At 35.2% G+C, this 26,532-nt stretch overlaps 1 protein-coding gene across 7 annotated transcripts in view; it reads right to left on the bottom strand.

Moving 5' to 3' along the window:
* Nucleotides 1–26,532, bottom strand: part of CDK8 (cyclin dependent kinase 8) — a 117,424-nt gene that overhangs the window by 20,016 nt on the left and 70,876 nt on the right. For 6 of the 7 annotated variants that reach the window (XM_058547881.1, XM_058547876.1, XM_058547877.1 and 3 more), the window contains one exon: nucleotides 952–1,009. The exons of the other annotated variant lie outside the window; for it this stretch is intronic. In XM_058547881.1, coding sequence (XP_058403864.1) covers nucleotides 952–1,009 — 58 coding nt within the window. The remainder of the gene's footprint in view (nucleotides 1–951; nucleotides 1,010–26,532) is intronic. 7 annotated transcript variants of the gene reach the window in all.

Below are 26,532 nucleotides of genomic sequence, written 5' to 3'. Positions count from 1 at the left end.
AAAAAGTATTTCAGGAGTCTTATTTGAAGTGCAAAGTGAGATTTGGGTGAATTTACAGGGGAGGATAGGGAAGAAGAGTTAGAAACACCTAGGTTTTTCTTTGTTGGTGAAGTGGTATAAATCAGCTGATAATTCTAATTCATATTAAATCTTACAACCAGAAATTACTATTTACTATGTTATATACTCCCACAATCCTGCTGCCTTTAAATTAATATAATTTAGTTACATTTCTTCTACCTACACACAAAACAAACTAAATAAATGTGACAAACACAACTTGGAAATGACAATGAAAAAAATAACCAGTTAGGATAAATAAATTTAGTTCTATCCTTATAGCTTATCAGACCAGAAATGGGTAAAAATTTGCTTTGATACATAGGAAAATAGAACTATCAGAAAACATGCCAAGGTAGAGAATGCTTGTTAATTTTTTCCCATCAGGCAAAGGCCCACTGTAAGAGAGGCTCGTTAGAACTTAAGGTTCTGTACCTATCAGGCCCCAGTGGCTTTCCTAGTAGTTTGTCATTCCTAATCTAGATGAGGTCAACAGAGGCATGTGTTCTGATCTAATCTGGCTCAGGCGAACAGACTGGTGGTATAATTACTAGTATGCTGTATGCCCTTGTGACTACAGGTGAGGCTGGCTTCTAACATGGATAGAAGCCACTCACCTCTATAGGCTATTTTTAATGAAAGCAGAGGTTTCTAAGAAACTTGCATGGCTTATTGTATAATTAGAACACTTCTGTCTCTAAAGATTGTCCGACATATTTCAAGAGTGTGAAACATTTTTCACTTTTAAGGTATACCCTTTAGAAATGGCTTCGATCATATGGAACTACATGAATATACGCATATTATTACAGCAAAAATTAGAAGTGATATAGCTGCCTGCAAAAGTTTTAAAAGAGTGCTACACTGTGACTTATCAAAAATATAACATACCAATTTTTACTCTTCCTCGCTCAGGACCTTCACCCATAACTAAAATATTAGCAGGTTTCTGTGGAAACAAAATAGTGTTTTTTTTCAGTAGACAGTAGTGGTTTCTTTTAAATAGACAATATGCCAATATAACATAAATCCACCTTTAAAAAAATCTCATTTACTCAAAAATTAAAATCAAACACAGGAAGTCACCAAAGAAACTTTACTTGTACATATGCAAAGCAATATGCAAACTTCAGAAGGCCTGAATATGGCAGTGCTTTTCTCCGTGTAGGGCTAAGGCTTTTCTTGGCCCTTTTATCAATCTGTTTTCACTACTGTGGAACAGCTGATAGAAAGTTATGTTGTGGTTCCTTCTAACTCTTTCCATTATATAAAATGTCTTGCAACTTTAAGGGAAAATGAATCTTCAAAGATGATTTAATTTTAAGTAGCAAATTAATTATAGGGAAGGAACCACCTGAAATCCTTTTTTGAAAACGGCAAGGTATGCATCTATGTTTAGACAAAAAAATTATAGAGAAATCAATTTAGTAAAGTCTTTTCTAAATGAGTTAGCAAAGTGATAGGAATTTTCTATGACCTGAACAGTTTTGAGATTTTTATTTTTAAATAAAAATGAAGCTAAAAATTAAAGTGAGATTTTACAAAAGTAGTATTTCAAACGATTTTGAAATCTCTAAAATTATACAGGATTAACTGTCATCTGAAATCTGCTATGAAGGTATCTACTATACTAACATTTAATGGTTTCCCCCTCTTCAAGAAGAAGGAGGAAGGAGGGAAGAAGGAAGAGAAGGGAGAGGAAGAGAGAGAAAGGGAGGAGCTAGAGGGGAAGAAAGAAGCCATCCCCAAAACTTACTCATCCTGGTATCCTGCTATATCTACTTGATTTGACTTTAATTTTACCAGTCTGCTAAATAAAACTAGATTAGAACATCTTTCAAACATTGATCAAAGCAATCTTAAAATCAAATTAAAGATTTTAATGAAGGCTGTTTACAGTGGTAACCAATTCACAGGCTTCCCTAACCATATTTAGTGATAGCCCTTATGCTATTACCGACAAAAGGTAACTTACAGTATATTATTCTAACAACTACTAAGATCAAAATTGTTTTTTTATGCCCAGAAAAAAAGAAAAGATATGGCTGAAATGGTAGCATATACATTTCAGAGGTTAAAAATTCCTACATTTTTTAAGGTGAGGAAACTAGGTGCCAGAGAGATTCCATGACTTGGCCTAAGTATAGTCAACAAGGTTGGGGCAGGCAGCAGAACTTACCCCAACTCTGAACAGTCTAGTGCCCCTTTCCTAATATATCATTCTGAAAGTACTTTTATGTAGAAAGTTTTAAAATTAATATGTATTAATTGTAATAATAATAATGACAATGTTTTATTCAAGAAAAAGTTTTCAGAGCCCCCATCATCACCACACACACACTCCTAACCACTGGGATAATCGGCTAAGTACAAAAAGGAAGTACAGCACTAACAATATTTCCTGTGAGCGACATGCAAGTGCTGCCTAACACAAAGAAAACTGCTCTCGAGCATCATGTTAACCAATCGACACTGGGTTAGTCTCTGCAGAGACTCTTAGAGCTAAGCCTACTTCAAAACAAAACCAGATCTCTGAGACTTGTGTAAAATGTTGAAGGCAGAGGAGGGCTTTTCAAGAGGAATCAGGCAGCATCTCTATTTGGCTGAGGGGAAAGGCTTGCTCTCAATTCACAATGTGGGCTCAGGAGGGAACTTTCATGTTTGTGTTAGAACTCTCTTCCCATGGTTCATCAGGGCAGGACTCCCTCAACATCTCTTGAACACCTTCCCTACTCTTTAACATCATTTTGGTTCTCTTCCCATCAAATCCATCTTCTGTACTGTTGCCAGGATTATCTTTCTAAAAAACAAAGTTGATCATGTCACTCCCTTGCTTAAAATCTTCCACAGTAACATGGAAAATTATTACAAGATTAGGTGAAAACAGCAGAACACAAAATGAAATATAGACTGTGATTACGACTAGGTAAGAAAAAAAGAGTGCTATGAGTAAGGGCTATAAGAACAAAAGAGTGTGACAGAGGTATGGATGAACTTTTTCAAAAATTTCTTTGAATGCTTTTGCTATGCTTTATTATTACTACTAAAATATTATTTTAACTTTAATTGGTCCCTCACCACCTGTGAATAAGATCCAAAGTCCTTATGATGGGATGAAGGCACCTGTAAGCTTGTTCCCATCAATCTCTCCAGCCCCACCTTCCACCCCTCCATCCACACTGCTTCTGCCACATGTTTTCAGTGCTCTGTGACTAGACCTTCACAACTATGTCATTGCTACCCCATTATTCCTGCCCCAAAGACCTCTGCTCTATGCTACTTGGCAAAATCTGGTCCTTTTACTCCCCCTTAACAACATAAGTAATACATGAATACATTCTGATTATAAACAATTCAAACCATAAAGTTACATACAGTTAAAAGTTAAAGACCCTTTAACCACTCATCACTCCTCCACCAGATCCCAAATCCCACTCCCTTCCTCAGAGTTTCAAACTGATCAATTGGTTTGCTGTGATGGATTTTTCTAGCGCTGGAGTGCTCAATCCTAAAAGATTATCTCCATATCTGGCAAATGCACAAGCACACATGGGCATCTCTCTCCTCCTTCTATTTTAGATGGAGTGGAAAAGATCTCTCTTTTGCTTTTTTACTCATTCAGCAGCTGGGCCCAGATCTGAGAAGCCCTAGGAAGGGTGGTATTGGTCAGCCTGCTACTAGGCAAAGGGGGAAAAACTCCTTCTCTTGTTCTTCATTTTATTCTAGACTTACCGGACTGGTCAAGTTCCCAACTTGGGTTTGAGCATTGATGGGGGATAAACAGTTTCTTTGTCAAGGTCTAAAACTGGGGCCAAAGCTCCAGTTAATAATTAAAAATTACTTTGCTCGGCAACTCCCTATTGCATGCTCTGAAGCAGGTCTTAGAGCTAAAGGCCATTACTAACGCTACCTCTCCTTATAAGTGAATTTAAATTCAGTTAGGGCATGCTATATAGTGATCAACAAAAGAGAATGGTGTTAAGTGTTGTTTTAATAACACTATTTATAAACGATGGGTCCCTCCTCATGTTATTTTCCATGGTAGCATTCCACATGTCCCAGGACATGATATTCTGATTTAGCAGACAAATCGAACAGTAAATTTTCTTCGTGAATGTAATCTAATGGAAATCTCAAAAGAAAAAGACAGAAAGACCCTAAGGATCATGAACACTCTTCTTAGTATTTCTGTTTTGTTGCTTAATCAGTGTTAAGGAAGGCTGCAAAAGACTTGATGGATAATTTTGGTTTTAGTACTTAATGCCACATTAAAACAATATTCTATTCTAAAAAAAACTAATTTCTTTTCTTTCTTTTTCCTTTGTCTATCAGTAGGAGAATTTGGTAGTTTTTAGCTCTAGAGCCAAAACTTCCAAGTAGTGGGTGATAATACATGAAATAATTAGCAATAACCTGAAGTTTGGTAAATAGTCTGTGACCTTTAAACACTGTCAAACATAATCATCTTGAAAGCACATTGCTGGTGACATTTTGATGAGGCATATACTCCATTAAACTATATCTGTTGCTATGGAGATCAGGGGTCCAACATGACTTAAAAGTATTCTAACATCATAGCAACATCTTCAAGTACAGCTATGCTATGCACGGAAATGATTATAGAACATTCTTTATTGCCTGCTGAACAATGAAATCAATCAATGAGATACTTGTTTGAAGTATACTTGTTTGAAACTATGATATCCTTCTCTTATTGTTGTTTTGTTTCTCCCAGAAACAAACTACATTTGTAATTAAAAAAACATGCCCTTATTTCATAGCCTCATGGCTTTTCTTCTTGTTTTCTGTTGTTGGGCTCCAAAAAAACTCATTGATATTTCCTAAAACAAGATGTTTGTATTGCAGAGATAACCATTCTTGTAGAGGCTTTTACGGCAAACTGGTTTCATTTAATGGGCCAACTCTGATAGAAAACTAAGGACTGCAGGGAGCCCCATCTTAAGACAGGAATTAGGCCAAGCAAGAAACTGCCATTATCAATCAGAAGTATCAGACATAGGTGCAGAAGAGGTCAAGTTAACTGCAAGAACCTCTTATTCTAGGGGTGAAAATGGGTTCTTCATATGTTCACCAATGTACCAAGGCAAAATGGAGACTTGGAATCAATAGGAAAAGTTGATTCTTGATGAATCTGTCTATGAAAAAAAGACAGCGATCCATAAGAAACCACTGTCAATGCTATTCTTCAAGATTTGTTCAGAATTAAACTTTCACAAACATTGGAAAAAACACAACTTGGCAGCACACTTTCTAGATACTCAATGACTTTGTTTCAGTTTGGCTGTTAATCATTTTGTAGTACAATACATATTGAAAAAATTAACTCTGATATATGATAAATAAATGAAAAGCAATAGGAATATACTGGAGTATATGAGGAAGCCATTTGGTTTCAAACTAATTTGGCCTGACCTTGTTTTTCCAGAAAGCTTTGACGTGGCCTGTTGAGCATGCATTGTACATTTGATTTAAATATTTAGTGTCCCAAAGACAATAATGATGTCCTTAAAGATAGGGATGTAGCTCCCCCACTTCTGCACCCCCCCCCCATAGCAGCATTTCTTTAAGGATAAGCATCTCTTCCTGGAAACCAAGGATTAATTACTGACCTGCTGTGCTCACCATGTGATCACTGACCCACTGTGCTAGCAAAGCAATCTCGTGACTGTTGTAAAAGGGATATTCTTGTCATATATGATGTGATGTATTCCTGTCATACGTGATGCTCTTTGTTCCACAATGGTATACAACCACTCTATACACTCCACTTCTCTGGTGTGCTTCCTTCCTTGGGGAAGAAAGCCCCCTGGGCTATAGTCCTCAGATCTGGCTCATAATAAACTCACCCCAAATTTTGATTTATAGATTGATTATGGATTATTTGTGTCGACATATATATATGAGATTCAAACGTAGGCAGCAAAGTCTTAGACCGAGATTCAGTAATTTTTAATAAATTGTTTTAATGATATCTTCTAAGGAGTTATAGATAAAAATTTGGAAATCCAGTGAATGAGGTCTGGAAGATGTCTTTATAATACAGTTTTCATTTTTTCTTCAGAGCTATAAATTTGTATTTTTTACCTCTAATACTAAACACCTTTAAGCTAAAGGAGAAAATATCAACTTCTAGTAAAGTTGTTTCTTGCCTTTTGTATAAATTGGAAAAAATGTATAGGAGAATTCTTAACAAATTCTATCTGCTTCCTGATACAACATAAATGTTACTTATAACACAACTTCATCCTCTACAATAAACAGTTCAAGTACTATACATTCACTCATTCATATATTTACTGAATTAAGAGGGATCAAAGAACTAGAGATCAACAAACAAACAAACAGTTCCTGCCCTCAATGAGGTCACAGTGTAAATTAACGGCGGGGGGGGGGGGGGGTTGGGAGGGGTGTAAATGCAGGCAAGGAAAAGCTTCACAGAGGTGATGATACCTGACCTGCCTGAAATGTGAAAGACCAGGAGTTGGTCTGGAAGATAAGTGACAGGAGATAAGGTGCCTCAAGAATCCACTAATGTCTTCTGCCTCAAGAATCCACTAATGTCTTCTACTAAACAACCACAGAGCTGGGTCTGCACCCTCTATAGGGGGATGGAGGTGGCAATTAGTAGAATGCATCACACATGGGCAGTATCAAAAAACACAGGTATGTTGACTAGTTTTTATTTACCTAAGTTCTCTTTTAGGGAGAATAGGAATTAGGTTCTTTGTCACAGTTGATGCAAATCGACATATTTTATGAAATAAGCATTAACTTAATGAGAGTAATCAGGTTACTAATACATGACATTTCCTTTCAATAAGCCCTTCATACTCTCCTCCAGTTCAGTCTAACTCTATTTTTTTCATCTGCTATTTAGGTAAAACAAAGTTAAACTAAAATGGACTTTCACCAAATTGTGAATATCATCATCAAAAGTATTTCAAATAATAAACATGATTCAGATTATTAGTTTAAAATTGATATCTTTTAAACCTACGGATGTTTAGTTTTTAAATTACAAAATTCTCAAGCTGTCCATTTTAGGCAGGTGAGGCACAGAATACAGTGCTAAGAGATCAATCTGGAACATAACTTTCTATTTTCACTGACACTAAGATCATTTACTTACTGTCACAGAGACTAGCACAGGCAATATTCACTTCATTAACAACAGAACATGGGTGCACAGAACAGAAACCACCATGGCAGCAGAAATAAACTTTTAAATTTCCAGACACAGATATATCTTATTTGTTCTTAAAAAAGGATGTATGTGTGCAAATATTAATATATGTATGTGTATTTTCTTTTCCAAGTCTAATTTGTTTAACTGCATTTCTGTAAAACTGTAAAGTTTTATAACACAGTTTAAGCAAAGAGTCTAATAAAGAGTCAAGCAAGAAAGAAAAGATAAATATTACTTGACTAGAAAACTGAGTAACATTAAGGAGATCAAATGCATCTTAAAGGAGAGGTATTAAGAGGCAGAGAAAGGATATAAAAAATCTTTTAGTTTTCAAAATATTTCAAGTTACATTCATTATCATGAATTTAACCACATTTACAAAAAAGTGTACATAGTTATATTCAAATCTGAACATCCCTATAACTTCAAATATTATTCTAAACAATGTTAACTTACATATTTGGTAGTATAACAGTAATCAGTGAGTTTTGTGTTCTGTCTTCCCAAGTATTATGTTCTTGACAAATCTAGATGTCTGTATATTACTTTTACTAACTATATTGTATTCCTCTCTTAACAAACAGTTGGTTATATCCCCCACAACCCCAACTTTTGACACCAACCCTAATGATGCTCCCACTGACATTATTTGTCTAAATTATACCCTCCAAAAAAGAAAAAACCCTGGCACATACACCAGGTAATTTCCTTGGGATAAAATCTCAAAAGTAGAATTATCAGATCAAATAATATCAATAGCTTTATTGTTCTAAAACTAGAATTTTTTTTTGTTTTCTAAGTCTCAAAGGTAATATGTGCTCAATGGATATAACTTGGGAAATGAAGAAAAGTACAATGTGCCTGATGACTGAAAACAAAGCATCTATAATCTCTAAACTGTCAGATGACCACTATCAACATTTCAGAATATACCTTTTTTTCCTTTTGTTTCCTCCTTATAAAATTAAAAAATGGCATCATACTAAATATATTGTTTGCACCCTCTTTCCTTGCTATTTATCATGAAATTTTTTAATCTGGAAATTACTCTTCTGAGTTTAATAAATCATATGGATTCATCATAATTTATATAACTCATCTATTAAATATTTAGGCTGTTCCAAGTTCCTTAATAAAAGAAAAAATAATGCCATGACAAACATTTCTGTATATACCTACGATAAATTACTAAAAGTCAAATTGTCAGTTAAAGACTATAAGGTTTTTTGATACACATTAACAGACTTTGCTCTTGAAAGATTTCAAGTATCCATTTTGTAAATTCAACATTCTTTTATAAAAATAATACCCTTAAGTATGATAAAACCAATCTGCAAGACCAAAAGCAATGTATACCTACATCTTATATCTATAAGGTTTTATCATTTTTATTAGCTTAACTGATATAGAATAGTAACTTAAATATTTTAATTTGGGTATCTCATTGATAACCATATGTTATGATTTACACTGTGTAGGTTGGTTTTATTGAGGAGACTTTGGTTATTAAGCTTACATATTCAAATCAATTCTCTATATTCTAGATAGTAAAGGTATATTCAACTATTTTTGCCATTGTTCTAATATATTACTTTCCTCTTACTACTAATTTTACATTTTATATTCTGTAGGAATATTTTTACTAGTGTTTTTACATTTCAGCATACCTATCATATCTTTAATGATAGGTGTCAATTCTTTAATAGTTAGGCATTTACCTCCGGTTGTAGCTGGAATAAATATCCCAATTTTTAAATACATATTTTACATCCTATGAGCCACGTGGGATTAAGTGTAATTTTAAAATATAAGTAACAAAAAAATTTTATTATAGACAATACTTCTCCCTAATGACACTAAAGAGTGATGCCCTTCTCTATTGTGAAATAACTTCTGGTTTAGTATATACTAAGTTCTCATAATAGCATGAATCTATTCACTCAGTTTTTGTTCATACTTCTGATACTTGGAAAAAAACACATTTTCTTCCTTCTAGAATACATGGTCTTGTAGAAAAGTTAATTTTTTTAGAATATGATTAAGAAAATACAATTCGCTACCCAGATTTAACCACAATTTTTAGGTATATTTTCTTTTGTTGATGTATTTTTTCACACAGATTCTATTTCTATTATATAGTCGTCGTCCCTTGGTATCCATAGGGGATTGGTTCCAGGATCTCTGTAGATACCAAAATCGACAGATGCTCAAAGTCTCTTATACAAAATGGCGTAGTGTTTGCATATAACCTACGAATGTCCTCCCGTATACTTTAAATCATGTCTAGATTACTTATAATACCTAATATAATGTAAGTGCTATGTAAATAGTTATTATACTGTATTGTTTAGGTAAAAGTGACAAGGAAAAAAAAGTCCGTACATGACCAGTACACACACAACCATCGTAGGCCTTTGGATTCCTGGTTGGTTGAATGTGCGGATGTGGAACCCAAGGATATGGAGTGCCGACTGTATTTTGTAGTCTTTTTCTCTTAACATTATAACAACATTTAAACCTACCATAAACATGATTTTAAATGACAACACAACAGTTCATCTTTTCTACATATCATAATTTGCTCAATAATTTTCTAGTTGTTAAACATGTAAATTTTTTTTCAGTTTGTCATTACCAATAATGCTGTAATGGTCTTTTCACCATTTTTCATATCCTAAGAGAGTTTGTAAAAAGTAGGATTGCTAGATCAAAAGGAATGAATATTTTTTAAAGTTCTTGATAATTCTTATTTTCGAGGTTGTAACTTACATCATAGCAGTTAGTGTTCGTTCATTCAACATATTGAGGGCACATCATGTATCATGCACTGTCTTTGACATATGATAGACAGTGGGTAACAAAATAGACACAGTCCCTGTCCATAGGGAAGCCAGACATTAGAAAAGGTAAACAAATACATAAAAAATTACAAAGTGTAATAAATGCTATGAAAGAAAAAAAATTTCATTCAAGAGAATAATGGGGGCATTAGGTGGCGAAGGAAGAAAAATTAGGGGCACTACTTTGGATAGGGTAGTGAGGGAAAGCCTCTCTAGGTGACACTTAATTAAGCTAGGACATGAAGGAGGAGAAGGAACTAGCCAGCGGAAAGTTACTTATGAATGTGTCATGTATGTGGGTGTGGGCAGAAGAACTTTTCAGGCAGAAGGGAAAACAAGAAGGCTCTGAAGTGGAAAATAGCTTGGTGTATTCAAGAAGGCATTTGTGAGTAGAGTATGATATGCGGGGGTACACTGGCAGGAAACATGGTTACAAAGATAGGTGGGGGCCAGTTAATGCAGGGTATAGTTTTCAGATAAAACATCCTTCTTATCTTGAAAATGCAAGTTCAGTAAAGAGTTTTAAACAGGGAAGTGACAGTTTGACAACAGCAACCTGAATGTTATGTGCCAGATCCTCTATACAGATTAATTCATTTAATCCTCACAATAACTCCATATAAGTAGGTACTGTTATTGCAATTTATAGATGAGATGACCAAAGCCAAAAACTGAGCTAATTCATATTAACCATCTCACACTGGCTCGTCAGTAGCAAAACTAAGGTTCAAATGCAAGCCCTTTGGTTCCAGAGTCTACCCTCTTAGCTACTGCATTATACTGCCAGTGTCCAACTGACTACTGTCATTTGATAACAAAGATGATATTTTCATTTGAGAAAATGAAACGTCTCCTAAACATTACTGCATTACTTCGCTAGTGAAATTGGACTTTTAAAAATATGTTTATACACACAATGTATGTATGTGTGCTATGTATATATATAGTGAATTAATTGCTTATATCATTTGTGGTCTTTTGGTTAGTCTTGGTGTTTTTCTTAACAACTTATATGATCTATTATTATTATTCCTTTTTCTAATATGTTTCAAAATTTTTCTAGTTTTTTATTTGCCTTTCAAATAACTGGTCTGAAGCTATATATTTCTGCCTTCTCGTATGATTTCAAAGAATTCTGACATTGGGATGTGTCTTGCAATTTGCAATGGATGTATATATTTAACTCAAGAATATCTTTTTTATTTTCACACATTTTTCAATTGATGATGTCTAATAGTTAAGAAAATATAATTCTTTTATTTCTAGTTTTATTTTATTGTGTTCTGCGAGATTAATGTAGAATTTGTGCCTCTGTGAATACTTACCATGTATATCTTTATCTTATAGTACACACTGAACTTTTCCAGACATGCAATTTTTTTGAGTGAATGTTTATTTTAAAAATATATTCTTTTATATAGCCCTAAATGCCAAGCAACTCTATTACATCACATTGCTTTATTCTATAATTTTTGCTCATTCTTTATTTAAAAATTTTGTCATAATCTGATAGAAAAATGGCAAGGTACATAATTATATGTATCTATTTCTTTTTTGTACAATTGCCAAATTGAACAAACTACAGATTCTTTGCTGTATTTTCATTATTTTAATCGTTCTGCTGTTAAAAAATGTTTCAATCTTTTGAAATAAAATATATTTTATCTGATACTATAACTTTTCTTGATATATTCACACAGACACAGATTTTAGACCAACAGTTCTCAACTTTTTTCTTCCCCTAAACATTTGAGGAATATGATGGACTTCTTCAGAAGATGAGGAAGTATAGGTAAGTGGTTAAGAATAAGGCTGAAAAAAATCAGGGATGCCATCAGCTATTAGTTGTGTAACCTTAATCTCCATTTCCTCATTTATAAAATATGGATAAAAATGATGACAGCCTAGTGTTGTTGCAAAGATTAAATGTGACTAATGCACATAAAAGGCTTAACATAATGCTTGATATATAAAAAGTCCTAAATATATTATAATGATAATTATAATGGCAGCTAATGCTATAATCTGTTAACACTGATTCACTACTGCAGTTCTTTCTTAAGAACTTCCAGGGGTGGGGGGATACCCATGCATGATTGGCAATGCCTCCAAGATGATTTCTCCATACCACTCTATGGAATGCTACCCTAACCGCTTTTGATCATCTTCTAGCTTTTATTCATTTATGCTTTTTATAGATTAAAAAACTGTTTATTATTAGCAACAACTTTCAAAAATTAAAGTAATAAAAATACACAGTCTTGTATAAAATTAAATGTAGAAAAGTATGATGAAAGTGAACTTTACCTGAAATATTACCTCACAGAATTAAGACATTGCAAACATTTTGGTGGACATAATTCCAGATTTCTCTAAATCTATATTATTTACATTTAATATAAACATCTTATAAAGGCTCTTTTGATTCCTGTTTTTGTTCACTCAATATTGGACAAATAATAAATGCAGAGTACTATTGCATTTATCCTATTTTATTTAGCCTCCTCTATCAGTTATTTAGGTTATTTCTGGATCAGACCAGTTCGAGAACATTGTTAAATAACAGTCGTGACAGAAGGTTAGAATGATAATGGCTTTTGATTTGGTGTATATACTTTTCGTGCTTGGAAATCTCCTTCTTTTCTTGTTTTTATTAAGAATTTCAATCAGAAATGAATATTAAATTTTTCAAATATTGATTTTGCAAAAGTTTTACATTTACAACCATTGAGATAACCATAGCGTTATTCTCTTAGCATTATTTAATATGGTGAATTCTGTTAATAGGTTTCCAAATACTGAATCAGCCTCACATTCTTTTTTTTTTTTTTTTAAGATTTTATTTATTTATTTTTTCCCCCCAAAGCCCCAGTAGATAGCTGTATGTCACAGCTGCACATCGTTCTAGTTGCCGTATGTGGGACGTGGCCTCAGCATGGCCGGAGAAGCGGTGCGTCGGTGCGCGCCCGGGATCCGAACCCGGGCCGCCAGCAGCAGAGCGCGCGCACTTAATCGCTAAGCCACGGGGCCAGCCCCTCACATTCTTGAAATAAGCTTTATTTACTTAGAGCACAGTATTCTTTTAATGTCCCCCTGGATCCTATTTGCTAACATTTTATTTAAGATATATGCAAAAATATTTATATGTGCCACTGGTCCAGAGTTGTATGCATTCTCTTTATCAGGTTTGTGTCAGTGTTACACTTTCTTCTTACCAAGTTACTGAGGAAACTTACTTTCTTTTGCACTACTCTACAACAGTTTATATAATATAGATTATCTGTTACTTGAGGGTTGAATCACCAGTGGACCATTTGCATTTGTTACATTTTTTAGAGGTAGCCCTGTGACAAATGTCTTTATTTCTTCCAATAGTTACAGGTCTATTTAGTTTTCCTACATCTTCTAGAGCCAATTATGGTAATTTGTATTTATTTTAAAATGCTTATTTAATCCAGGGTTTTATAGAACGTCAGAATAATTCAATTACCTTTAAAGAAATTTAAATGGTAGTCAAAAATCATCCATACGCACTTCAATGCACCAGAATCAGAGTTTTATAGTGACTTACCAACGTCTCAAGAATAATTCCTGTATTATACAAGCTGTTCCAGACACTAAAACCATTTTCTGAAGCTAATGTAATCATGACAACGAAACAGAACAAAGACAGTACACAAAAATATTATTGACCAATCTCACTTGTGAATACAGATGGAATAAAATACCAGCAAAGGGAATCCAGCAGTGACTGAAAAAAAAATCAAGACCAAGTAAGGTTGATCTCACTAACGCAAGGATGGTTCAACACTAAAAACAAAATAAAACTTTATAAATGCAAATTACCACATTAACAGATTAAAGGAAACAGCCATATGACCGTTTCAAAAGATGCAGAAAAAGTTATTTACTAAAATCCATTCTTTATTTAGAAACAAACGACTTAATTAGATATAGAAGGGAACACCTTTAACCTGATAAAACGTATCCACCAAAAGCCCAGAACAAACATCATGTACAATGGTGAAACAAGAATTCTCATTGGGCCAGCTGGTGGTGTATTGGTTAAGTTTGCGTGCTCCACTTTGGCGGCCCGGGGTTTGCAAGTTCGGATCCCGGGTGCAGACCTACACATTGCTCATCAAGCCATGCTGTGGCGGCATCCCACATACAAAAAACAGAGGAAGATGGGCACAGATGTTAGCTCAAGGACAATCTTCCTCAAGCAAAAAAAAAAAAAGAATTCTCATTAAATACAGAAAAAACAGAGTCAACTCAATTATTTGCCATTGCACTAGTGAATAGGTCCTGGCCATCTACTGTTACCAAATGACAAGGAAAAAACACATTTCATAGATGTCAATTTTTACTATCCTTTTTAAATTTTAATCTTTCTGTAATTGGGTTATGTCTTATCATCTCTGTGGTGTGACAGTCAAATTGGCAGCATGTTTTACCTTCTTAGTGACACATAAAACAATGCTGCAGCTTTCAGCTTGTAGTTTTTGTAGTAAAAAGACATAATATGATATGTTTAGGATAGATTTTGAGTGTACTGGTCTCACAGGTGGGAAGATATTGAGGAATTTTAGGTAGGGGAATGACACGATGTGATTTACTTCTGAGAGGGATCATTCTGATTGCTATGTAGGTATCAGACCATATAAACACAAGACTACAAGTAGGGAAGATCACTTGGGAATTTTTGCAGTAATCCAAGTACCCTGGATTGGAATAGTAATGATAGAAATGATGGAAAGTAAAGCCACAAGGCAGTGAGTGGAGTCCAAAAAATTCAACTGTGTAAACTGGGGGTACAGGTTTTGTAGAGTAAATGAACAGAAATTAATGAAATGAACAAGGTAAGCCTGTACAACAGCAGTCCTGGAAGTCCACCTGGAAAATCTGAATCCATGTCTTGGCAGCAAGGAATTTTGGAATCTCCCTGTTAGTTGGCTCCTGATTTACTGGACTGATCCAGGGATACTGAGCTAGAAGTGCAGAATCTCTGCCAGATTTGCCCTTCCCTTCAGGTTTACTCTCCCCACAGCTTCTTCTCCCTGAAAATAAGCAGTACGGTTTACTCTTCTTTGAGAAAAGACACTAGTCAGATGACTGGACCAATGGCTAACTGTGCTATATTCAAATCCGAGTTACAGGAGAGTCTTACTGTGTAGCTTGATCTGAGATACGTTTTGAAGGTAGAGCTGAGAAGAATCCGTTTATTCATTCAATGCATATTTACTGTGCATCCAGTATGTGCTATTCGGGGTACTGATGATATAGCAGTAAATAAAAGGATCAAGTTCCTGCCCCTAAGGTACTTGCATTCCTGGGGCAACCTGATGATGGACTGGAAGTAAACTGCTCTCATTCAACATTTACTATGTGCCAGACACAGTCCGAATACTTCAGATGAATCTCTATCAAAAAGACAAAAATTTAGGTCCAGCCTCATTTTATAGATGAAGAAAGTAACACTTAGAGAGGTTAATCCTTCCAAAGGTTACATAATTAAGTGGTGGAACCAAGATTCAAACAAATTTCAGGCCCACTGTAATAGAGGCTTAATTTTTCTTCTTCAGCTCATGATGACAGAATACAATCATTCAGGATAGATATCCTAAGATCCTTTACTGTTCCCTACCATATGCTACTCTCTTATTGTTCTTAATTTTTCCTTCTGTTATTCTTCACTTCTCCCTACTTTTTACCTATTTTCATTTTTAGATTTCCCTCTCCCTCTTCACCATGAAGGCCCAGACAACATTTAATTTTACCAGCTGGTGTTAATCAGAGGGAAAAAAATAAGAGAGAAGATCAAAAGAAGAAAGGGGCCAAAGGATGAGTGTCAGCAATTTCAAATTTTTTACTCTACCTTCTAACACTTACAGCTGTGTTATAATGAGTCTACCTTAATAAGACAGAACACTAGCCACTGCAGGAGATGTTGAGCAACGACAGTATTATCTGCTGCAGGTATTACCAAGAATCACCACACCGTGGAAGGGATGGGAATGATCACTTCTAAGATGCCTTCCAACTTCATGGTCTATTAGACTATGAAATTAGGGAAAACAAAAAATGGTTCATTTCAAATGGTACATCGTGTTTATATAAACAGATTTTTAACCTAATAAGTTAAAACAAATTAGCGGTTTACCTTTTATATTTTTGTTAAATAGGCATCTTAAACTATACCGACCTGAATTACAAACCTATCCATGAAAAGAATGGAAATTCAGAGAGTTGAAACTAATCTTAGAAATTTAGACATCTATTTTAGAACAGAGACTTAGGAATCTTCAGATTATATACCTACTTAGAGTATTATATCTATAGCATGATATAAATCTGAGGGCAAATTATATATAAATTAAATAATAAAAAATGGACATAGGTAATTACAATACAGTGATACTGTATAAAGGAAAAGTAAAATCCAGCTGTACTGAAGATAGGAGACTTTACTAAAGAAATATGTTTTCAATAGTTAATTCAATAACTATTGCTGATTTAATATCTAACCGTATTTGAGGAAACTTTTAGTTTTACTAAATCTAAAAAACAAATTCCTATGTGTTGATTAGAACAACATTTACAAAAATTTACACAAAATCTTGAACTTTTATGTTGAACTGACTTTAAAATATGGCCAGCTACTTATGCTTATTTCTGGAGGAAGATTTACTTTTACCCTTTTATTAGATCATTTCTTATTTGCCTGTATCCAATGAGGAGTATGGTCGTCAAACTGAAAAAGACTTAATGAAAGATCTATGTGGCCATGAGCACCAGTGACTTAAAACAGGTTTGCATAACCACTTTAGCTGAGATAAGAAGAAAACCTAATCTAAACTATTCTGTCTTTAAAGATTAAATTACTCTGGCAAATCTAGAAAATTATATAATACTCTAAGTCCTGACTCTATTACTAGAAAATTAGACTGGTATATTAATTTTTATATGCTTTTTCAGAGTATAATTCAGAGAATTATGAAATCTTTTTCGGAAAAATCATTTCTTGGTATTCTGACTACAGTGTATTTCTCTTTCGCTAATGAAAACGCCTAAAGGCCAAAAGAAAAAAAGTGGGAGTCCACCATTAACATATTAAATAAGGTAATAGCTTATATCAGATGCAAGCGGAGACCTGGTGAATCTTATCTCCAATAATAGGATTCAAAAGTCCTTTAAACAAAACTTTCCCAAATCTGTCCTATTTTTGGAAACACACTACTCTGGATAACAGTAAATTTTGTTTATAAAAATGGGAGCATTGGGGGGCCGGCCCGGTGGCGCAAGCGGTTAAGTGCGCGCGCTCCGCTGCGGCGGCCCGGGGTTCGCTGGTTCGGATCCCGGGCGCGCACCGACGCACTGCTTGGTAAGCCATGCTGTGGCGGCGTCCCATATAAAGTGGAGGAAGATGGGCACCGATGTTAGCCCAGGGCCGTCTTCCTCAGCAAAAAAAAGAGGAGGATTGGCGGATGTTAGCTCAGGGCTGATCTCCTCACAAAAAAAAAAAAAAAAAAAAAAAAAAAAAAATGGGAGCATTGGAAGAATAAACATAGTTAAAATGTCTATATTACCTAAAGCAATCTACAGATTCAATGCAATCCCAATCAGAATCCCAATGACATTCTTCACAGAAATAGAAAAAAGAATACTAAAATTTATATGGGGCAACAAAAGACCCCGAATAGCTAAAGAAATCCTAAAGAAAAAGAACAAAGCAGGAGGCATCACAATTCCTGACTTCAAAACATACTAAAAAGCAATAGTAATCAAAACAGCATGGTACTGGTACAAAAACAGACACACAGATCAATGGAACAGAATTGAAAGCCCAGAAATAAAACCACACATATACGGACAGCTAATTTTCGACAAAGGTGCTAAGAACATGCAATGGAGAAAGGAAAGTCTCTTCAATAAATGGTGTTGGGAAAACTGGACAGCCACATGCAAAAGAATGAAAGTGGACCATGTGCTATCGCCATTCACAAAAATTAACTCAAAATGGATCAAAGACCTGAAGGTGAGACCTGAAACTATAAAACTCATAGAAGAAAATATAGGCAACACACTATTTGACATTGGTTTTAAAGGAATCTTTTCGGATGACATGCCTACCCAGACTAGGGAAACTAAAGAAAAAATAAACAAATGGGACTTTATCAGATTAAAGAGCTTTTATAAGACAAATGAAACCAGAATCAAGATGAACAGACAACCAACCAGCTGGGAGAGAATATTTGCAAAACATACATCTGACAAGGGGTTGATCTCCATAATATATAAAGAACTCACACAACTGAACAACAAAAAAACAAACAACCCGATCAAAAAATGGGCAGAGGAAATGAAGAGACACTTCTCCAAGGAAGATATACAGATGGCCAATAGGCACATGAAAAGATGCTCAACATCACTAATCATCAGGGAAATGCAAATCAAAACAACACTAAGATACCACCTCACACCTGTGAGAATGGCTATAATCACCAAGACAAAAAACAACAAATGTTGGAGAGGATGTGGAGAAACAGGAACCCTCATACACAGCTGGTGGGAATGCAAATTGGTGCAGCCTCTATGGAAAACGGTATGGAGATTCCTCAAAGAATTAAAAATAGAGATGCCCTATGATCCAGCCATCCCACTACTGGGAATCTATCCAACGCACCTGAAATCAACAATCCAAAGAGGCTTATGCACCCCTATGTTCATTGCAGCATTATTCACCATAGCCAAGAAGTGGAAGCAACCTAAGTGTCCCTCGACTGACGACTGGATTAAGAAAATGTGGTATATATATACAATGGAATACTACTCAGCCATAAAAAAAGACAAAATCATCCCATTTGCAACAACATGGATGGGCCTGGAGTGTATTATGTTAAGTGAAAGAAGCCAGAAAGAGAAAGACAAACACTGTATGATCTCACTCATATGTGGAATATAAACCAACACATGGACAGAGAAAACTGGACTGTGGTTACCCGGGCAGTGGGGGTGGGCACAAGGGGTGAAGGGAGTCATATATGTGGTGATGGACAAACAAAAATGTACAACCCAAAATTTCACAATGTTAGAAACCATTAAAACATCAATTAAAAAAAAAAAATGGGAGCAGTTATGTAAATTACATAATGATGCATATCACATCAATTATGTTACAAATAGAGAAAAGATATATCTGCTTAAAACTCAGATAATTCTCTACTTCCAGTCAGTATTCAGGATCACTCAAAAATATTATCTTAAACTCTATTAAAAAACAAAAACTCAGGGCCGGCCCCGTGGCTTAGCGGTTAAGTGCGCGCACTCTGCTGCTGGCGGCCAGGGTTTGGATCCCGGGCGCGCACCGAGGCACCGCTTCTCTGGCCATGCTGAGGCCGTGTCCCACATACAGCAACTAGAAGGATGTGCAACTATGACATACAACTATCTACTGGGGCTTTGGGGAAAAAGAAAGAAATAAATAAAATTATTAAAAAAAAAAAAACAAACTCAAAGCAATTATTCAGAATAACCACTCTTGATTGGTGAGAAATCTGACAAAAAGATTCTAGCACTTTACTGATAAAGTATCTGAAAAGACTCATTCAGAATGTAAGGAAAAGAAGACTAGAAGTAACATGCAAACCAAATAACATAATATTTTTATTATCAACTTGCAATCTGCCCATATAAATACGCATGATATCTGCAGTTGTGCCTTTGGTAAAAACAAGTGGGCCACTTCTCCCTTATTTACAAATAATAGAATGCAGTCCACTATGTAGGCTCAATATTAATATCAAAATTAAGTAAATATAGGGGCTGGCCGGGTGGTGCAAATGGTTAAGCGCGCGTGCTCCACTGCAGCGGCCCGGGGTTCACCGGTTCAGATCCTGGGCGCGCACTGATGCACTGCTTGTCGAGCCATGCTGTGGCGGCGTCCCATATAAAGCAGAGGAAGACGGGCACGGATGTTAGCCCAGGGCTAATCTTCCTCAGCAAAAAGAGGAGGATTGGCATCAGATGTTAGCTCAGGGCTGACACTCCTCATCAAAAAAAAAAAAAAATTAAGTAAATATAGCATTTATCAAGAAACCAAATGAACTGTTTACAAATAATCAAATACTTTCAAGAAGGAAAACTGCCCAATTGCTCATTTAAGTAAACATAATTTAGAATAAGCACAATATTCATAACTAAAATTTTTTTAACTAAAATTAATGCAAACCTCATTTAAATTTGATTTAATCAGTTGTTATCAATAAAACCCGTGTTTTATCCTCAAGTCTAAATTTTATGGAATGCAATCTTATATGTTTTTACTAGCTACACAATTAAACAAACATGAAAACTGAAGTAAATCCTTCGAGTTTCCAATAAATGAAGCAAATCTCAAGTAATAAGCAATGATTAAACCTGACAATCACAAAGCATTTTTCTTCCAAAAAGGTCTGTTTTAAAGAAACATGCTTCATATGTTCCCAACACCCATTTCAAGGAAGCTAAAGCACAGCAAGGGGAAAAAATAGAACAGAGGCCAAGAATGCAGGCTCCTTTCTTCCCAACTGTTTAATCATTTTGTTGCTTTGCCTCCTTCAACATATTGATAATCTCAGGGTCCTTTCTGCTTGTTTTTTTTTCCCTAAAGAATTTAATGGCCCTCTTTTTAGACAGAAAGAAAGTATACACATGGTTTTATTAATAGCAATCATCCTTTACTAACATAAACTAAGCCACAATGAATATTATGTGTGAACTTTAATAACAGACTAGACATTTTCCTCATTTTTCTGGTCCAGATGAAACACTTTTTTCTGATTATACCAATAATATATGTTAACTGCAAACTATTCAGACAATTTAGAAAGGTATTAAAGGGAGAAAGTGAAACTTGCCTAAAATTCTCCAACCCATATATAAACCCTACTTAGAAAAATGTATTCCCTAAAGGGCTGCTGCTATTCAAAATGATCTTATTATCAATGTCAAGAAGTTTGCATAAAATATTAAAGTACTTATAATTTGAGACTAAGCATTTTCTAAAGATTTGACTCAGTTTTTTCCTTGAGGTTCTCTTTTCCTAACCATATCAAATACCTTTTGGGAAACAGTCCAGAGCAGTGCCTCTCAAACCTTTTTGAACACAACCCACAGGATAATAAATAATCATTTATTATTACATGACCATTTTCACATATAAACATATATAACTGAGACAAAAGTTTCATGAAACAATAATTGCCCTTAACACGTATGATGCTCTCTGATATTTTCTCTATTCTATGCTATTCCATTTAAAAAATAGATAAATAAACAGGCTGTTGTATTGTGTGATTTCCTGACTCACTTATGGCTTACAAACTGCATTTTTTTTTTCGTGAGGCAGATTAGGGCACATCCATGCCCATCTTCCTCTACTTTACATGGGATGCCGACACAGCATGGCTTGACAAGTGGTGCATCGGTGCGCGCACAGGATCCAAACCTGCAAACCACAGGCCACCGAAGCGGAGCGCAAGCACTTAACCGCTACACCACCCGGCTGGCCTCTCAAACTGCATTTTTAAAATCACTGACCTAGAGGAAAAATCCCTAAATTCAGTGGTCCAGCTTTGTTACAGATCTACAAGTAATAAGAATCAAGTCATTTAACCTCTTTGCCTCTCATGTTTTACACTTACTAGTGCTAGAGTTCAGCAGACAATAAGACCAAATGCAACAAACAAACCATATAGTCATGAGCAAACACTAGTATTAGTAAGCAAAACTAATAAACCAGGAAATCTTTCACTCAAATAAAAAGAAATCATATCCAAAATACCCCAATAATTCATCACACTCTCATCAATACATAGTAAGATGCCTTGATAACGTAGGCCCCATGAAATTGAGTTTCAGTCAATAGCTCACTCTGAGATTTTGATCTTATTTAACGGTTGCTAGGAAACCAAAGCATCCTTCACCAAGGACAGCTGAAGCCCCACCAACTGATTCCAAGTTACCCAGTATAATTAAAATAAACTGCAGGGCAGCAGCACTATCAGATTTTTTTTTTTTTTAAATAAGTCAATTAAAGCTTTGAAATAGTTTCAGCATCTTTTAAATACGTTTATGCAGTGGCCCCCTGGGGTATTTCACATCATGCACTACTCATAGTAGCACATCTCCAATAGGATACTGCCAAAGAAAATCTCTGTAGAGACTTATTTTTTTAGGAAATTTTACTATGGCATAAACTATTCTGAATTGGTTTAGGGCAGGAGTGACCAACTAGCAGATTGTTGCTACACTCCAAAACTCTCCAAATTTCATATACAGACTTGTAATTCAGCTTGAATGAAAAAAAAAATGATGAAAAGTTATAGTATATCTCAATATTATACTCCACTTAGTGCAAGAGGATGAAAATACAACCCTATGTGCCTGGTAGTTCCAAGTTAACTACCACTATGATAAAACTATTAAGATATGAATTAAAATGAAATTTTGGATATCAGATGTTTTAAAAAGTAGAACACATTAATGACCATATGAGCATTTGATATATACTTAACAAAAATTAATGGCAAATAGGCCAGTTATATTAACTACTACTCTACTTTCTATTAAGTTCCTTAGGAAATATGTCAAAAGCTCAAGTCTTTAATACTTAAGAGTCTGATTTAAGTGTAAACCATTTCCGTGGTCTGTCTGATATGGCTACATGAACATTTTCAACAAAAAGCATGAAATTCAGCCAACATTGAGTGCACTAGAAAATTAAAAATGAACAACTACTAGCTAGAAATAAAAGTATTTACACTGTCATTAGTAATGAACTTAGTTAAATGTGGTATACAAGTGAAATTCGAGAGCTGCAACTTCAGAACAGCTGGTAGGTTTTGGAGAAGGTAAGTATTGCCCCCTTATCTACAATTAAAGAATAATTCACACAGAAGGGACTTGAAGGCATTTTTGAAAAAAAGTGAGGGATGTAAATGAACTATGATGGAGATGTTCTAACCTTAAGATTAAAGGAAAAAAATGGAAAAAATAAATGACATAAAGAGAACATTGGAACAAACAGGCGAAGAATCAGGAAATAGGTTTCACTGGGTGGAACAAAAATATTGGGTAGAGGAGGAATGTGATAAAAGAGATCAACAGATCAATATCATTAGTTGAATGGTCTTTGAACTGACAAGTAAGAGCTGAATCTTTTTAGGCAGAAAGAGGGAGGCTGCTGAAAGAACTAAAAATGTAGTATGAACAGAAAAGCTTGTCTGCGCTGTTCCACTGCAGTAAATCACAGCAGAGGTCAGAGGGTAGTAAAAAGAAGAGATGCAACAGAGTACTTATGTGTCTGTAGATATGGAGAAGCATCTGGTAATATCAGAAATAACCTATAGAGAATAACCTTGGAAGCCACTTTGTTTCTGTTACAAATGAGCTAGTTCATTCATTCAACAAATATAAGCAATACTGTATACACATACTGTATATTTTGCTAGGCATTGGGATGGATACAAACACATTTTAAGCCACAGTCTTTGCCCTCAGGAGCTTATAATCAAACAGAGAACATATTACCCAAACTAGTAAGTGCCCCATGAGTAGTTCAAAGTACCTGCTATAGGATTTTAGATGTAAATATTGTCACTTTCAGCTAGGGTGATGGGGGAGGGCTTTACTGATGAGGTGGCAGAAGCAGAGCTTTAAAGGATGAATAGAATTTCAAACTCCAGAGATGAAGGGAGGAGGGGATTCAAGCAGGCAGCGCAACCTCTAAGTTGGCTGGAAATAAGTACTATAAGGAATGAGATGGAAGAAAAAAAAGGAGAGTGGAGCCAGACTGTAGCGTGAGTCTTCAATTCACAAAGACTACATGCATACATATTTGACAGTCTTTTTCAAAAGTTTAATTGATCACAGAATTTTTCCTAGTAAAAGAAAAATTACCTGACTTGGAAGTTTATTTTACAAACTGCACAAGAAAACCATACCTAAATTTAGAAGGGTTTTATAAAAAAATAATCAGTTCTAGTGAAAGAGACCAGACAAAGTTAATCGGCTGGATGTCCTCAAAATGGTCACAATAGAGGCACTGGTAGTGAAAACTTCTTGTGCCCTTTCCAATGTGCTTTAACTTAATCCAGGAGGACAACTTCCTCAGAGAAAAGAGTTCAGACACCATTGCCAAATCAAACCTCAGCTTCTACACAAAAAGTATCAAATATGATTTTGGTGTTTCAGGTCTTTCTGTTTGGGATCAGAAAAACCACCAAACTCAATCCAATCAGGCTAAGAGACTTCAATTCTTTCCTTATTTTGTCACTTAACCACACCTTTATTTGCAGTTTTCATTAATATTTCATACTTAGTTCCTCCTTATAGTATCAGGTAAAAATTGTTACTAGTCCTTAACCCAATACTCCTATTTTACATAAGCAGATAACTAAGGGAGAAAAAAACCTCTGAAATAACTTGTCCCACATTACTTCAACTCGAGCCTCTGATTACTCATTTGTATAGGATGGTTATTTTATGTGTCAACTTGGCTGGGCCACAGTGTCCAGATATTTGGTCAAACATTATTGTTGATGTTTCTGTGAAGGGTTTTTGGATGAGATTCACATTTAAATTGATGAACTTTGAGTAAAGCAGATTACCCTCCATAAGAGTAGGGCTGCCTCATCCAATCATCCAATCAGTTGAAGACCTTAATAAAAGGAAGACTGATCTCCCCCAAGCAAGAAGGAATTCTGCCAGCAGGCTGCCTTTGGACTCAACTGCAACTCTTCGCTTGGATCTCCAGCCTGCAGTAGATTTTGGACTTACCAAGCCTCCACAACTGCCTGAGGAACTCCTTAAAATAAATCTCACTCTCTCTCTCTCTCTCTATACATACACATTCTGTTTCTCTGGAGAACCCTGACCAATACAGATGGTAATGCTAGAACCAGGACTAGATGGTTAGTCAAACTACTTTTATTTCCCAAGGAGAGAGGAGAATAGAAGAAAAAAGGGGGAAAGTGTAGTCAAAGGAAAGAACAAAGCTAACCTAACACTTACACTTTTGTTGTTATTTATCTCCACTTATAGCAAACAGATTAAGTGTATAAAGCAAACCAACTTACACAGACACATTTCAACGTTCTAAAACTAAAAAGTTTGGTTTGGATTCATAAATTATCTCACAAAAATAAATACTGTATGTGTTTCCTTTCTGGCCCATTTTTCTTAAAACATCCTTTTTTTTTTTTTTTGAAAGGACCATCGCGTTGATTCCGACTCCTGTGGACAGCAGAGCAGAACCCTGCCTGGTCTCTCTGTGCCATCCTCTCACATTCTGGTGCTATATCAGACAATGCTATGCTGCTATTCATAGGGTCTTCATGGCAATTTTTTCAGAAGCGAGTGGCCAGGTCCTTCCTAGTCTGGAAGCTCTACTGAAACCTGTCCACCATGGGTGACCCTGCTGGTATTTGAAATGCCGGTGGCATAGCTTTCATCATCACAGCAACACGCAGCCACCACAGTATGACAACCGACAGACGGGTGGTGTGGTTCCCTGACCAGGAAATGAGGCTGGGCCACAGTAGTGAGTGCTGAATCTTAACCAGCAGACCATCGGAGCTAGCCAAAAAACCATCCATATATATGCACTTATTACCACCTTCGGCCCAACAAGGCTTCTAGAATTATTAAATCTCTATTTTCCACCAAGGATGACAGACTCAGTTACTGATCTGGTACTATGTGAGGATTAAGAGCGACAAAATTAATCTTTATTTATTAAATAGGATTATTAACTGTTAAAGATCAACTACACATATCAAAGAGCTTCATAACTCTCCCATTTCAAACCAGTATTTCTATTAATAATAAAGACAATTTTATTAAACAAAAGCTTCAATAACATTCTGGGGTATTATTAAAATGGTGTTTTTAGGGAATCTGTATCACTAATCCACCTTAGTATTAAGTTTCTTGTGGCAAGTCAGCAGCTCAACCAATTGGTCCAATCCATAACATTAAAAATCTATGTAGATCTGTTAAAATCAGTATCACCACATTTTATCTAAACCTGATTGAAAAGGAGCAAAGAATATAATTAACTACTAATTATATTCGTTCTTATAGGGTAAATATTTCATCTGCAAATAATAAACATTTGAGAAGGGGTTAAAAAAAGTCATGTTATACAGCTTCTGAAGAATGTTATTCAGAGTAAATACTTTATTACCACATATATTAATATCTTATATAGCTATAGTTGAAAAACTATATAACATCAAAATTCCAAAATTTAATTTGCAGTTGGCAGGAAGGTGGGCACATTTTTTAAAAACTATGATAATGAATCTTTCCTTCAGGAACTGAAAAATAATTCAAGAGGTAGGCACTTGAACCAGTAAGATCCAGATTAGGGAGAGGTTATCA

The sequence above is a fragment of the Diceros bicornis genome, chromosome 9 (genome assembly GCF_020826845.1).
Source record: "Diceros bicornis minor isolate mBicDic1 chromosome 9, mDicBic1.mat.cur, whole genome shotgun sequence".
NCBI classification, from domain to species: Eukaryota; Metazoa; Chordata; class Mammalia; order Perissodactyla; family Rhinocerotidae; genus Diceros; species Diceros bicornis.
Note: the sequence above shows the minus strand (reverse complement) of the source record. Positions and strands in the feature narration are given on the sequence as shown.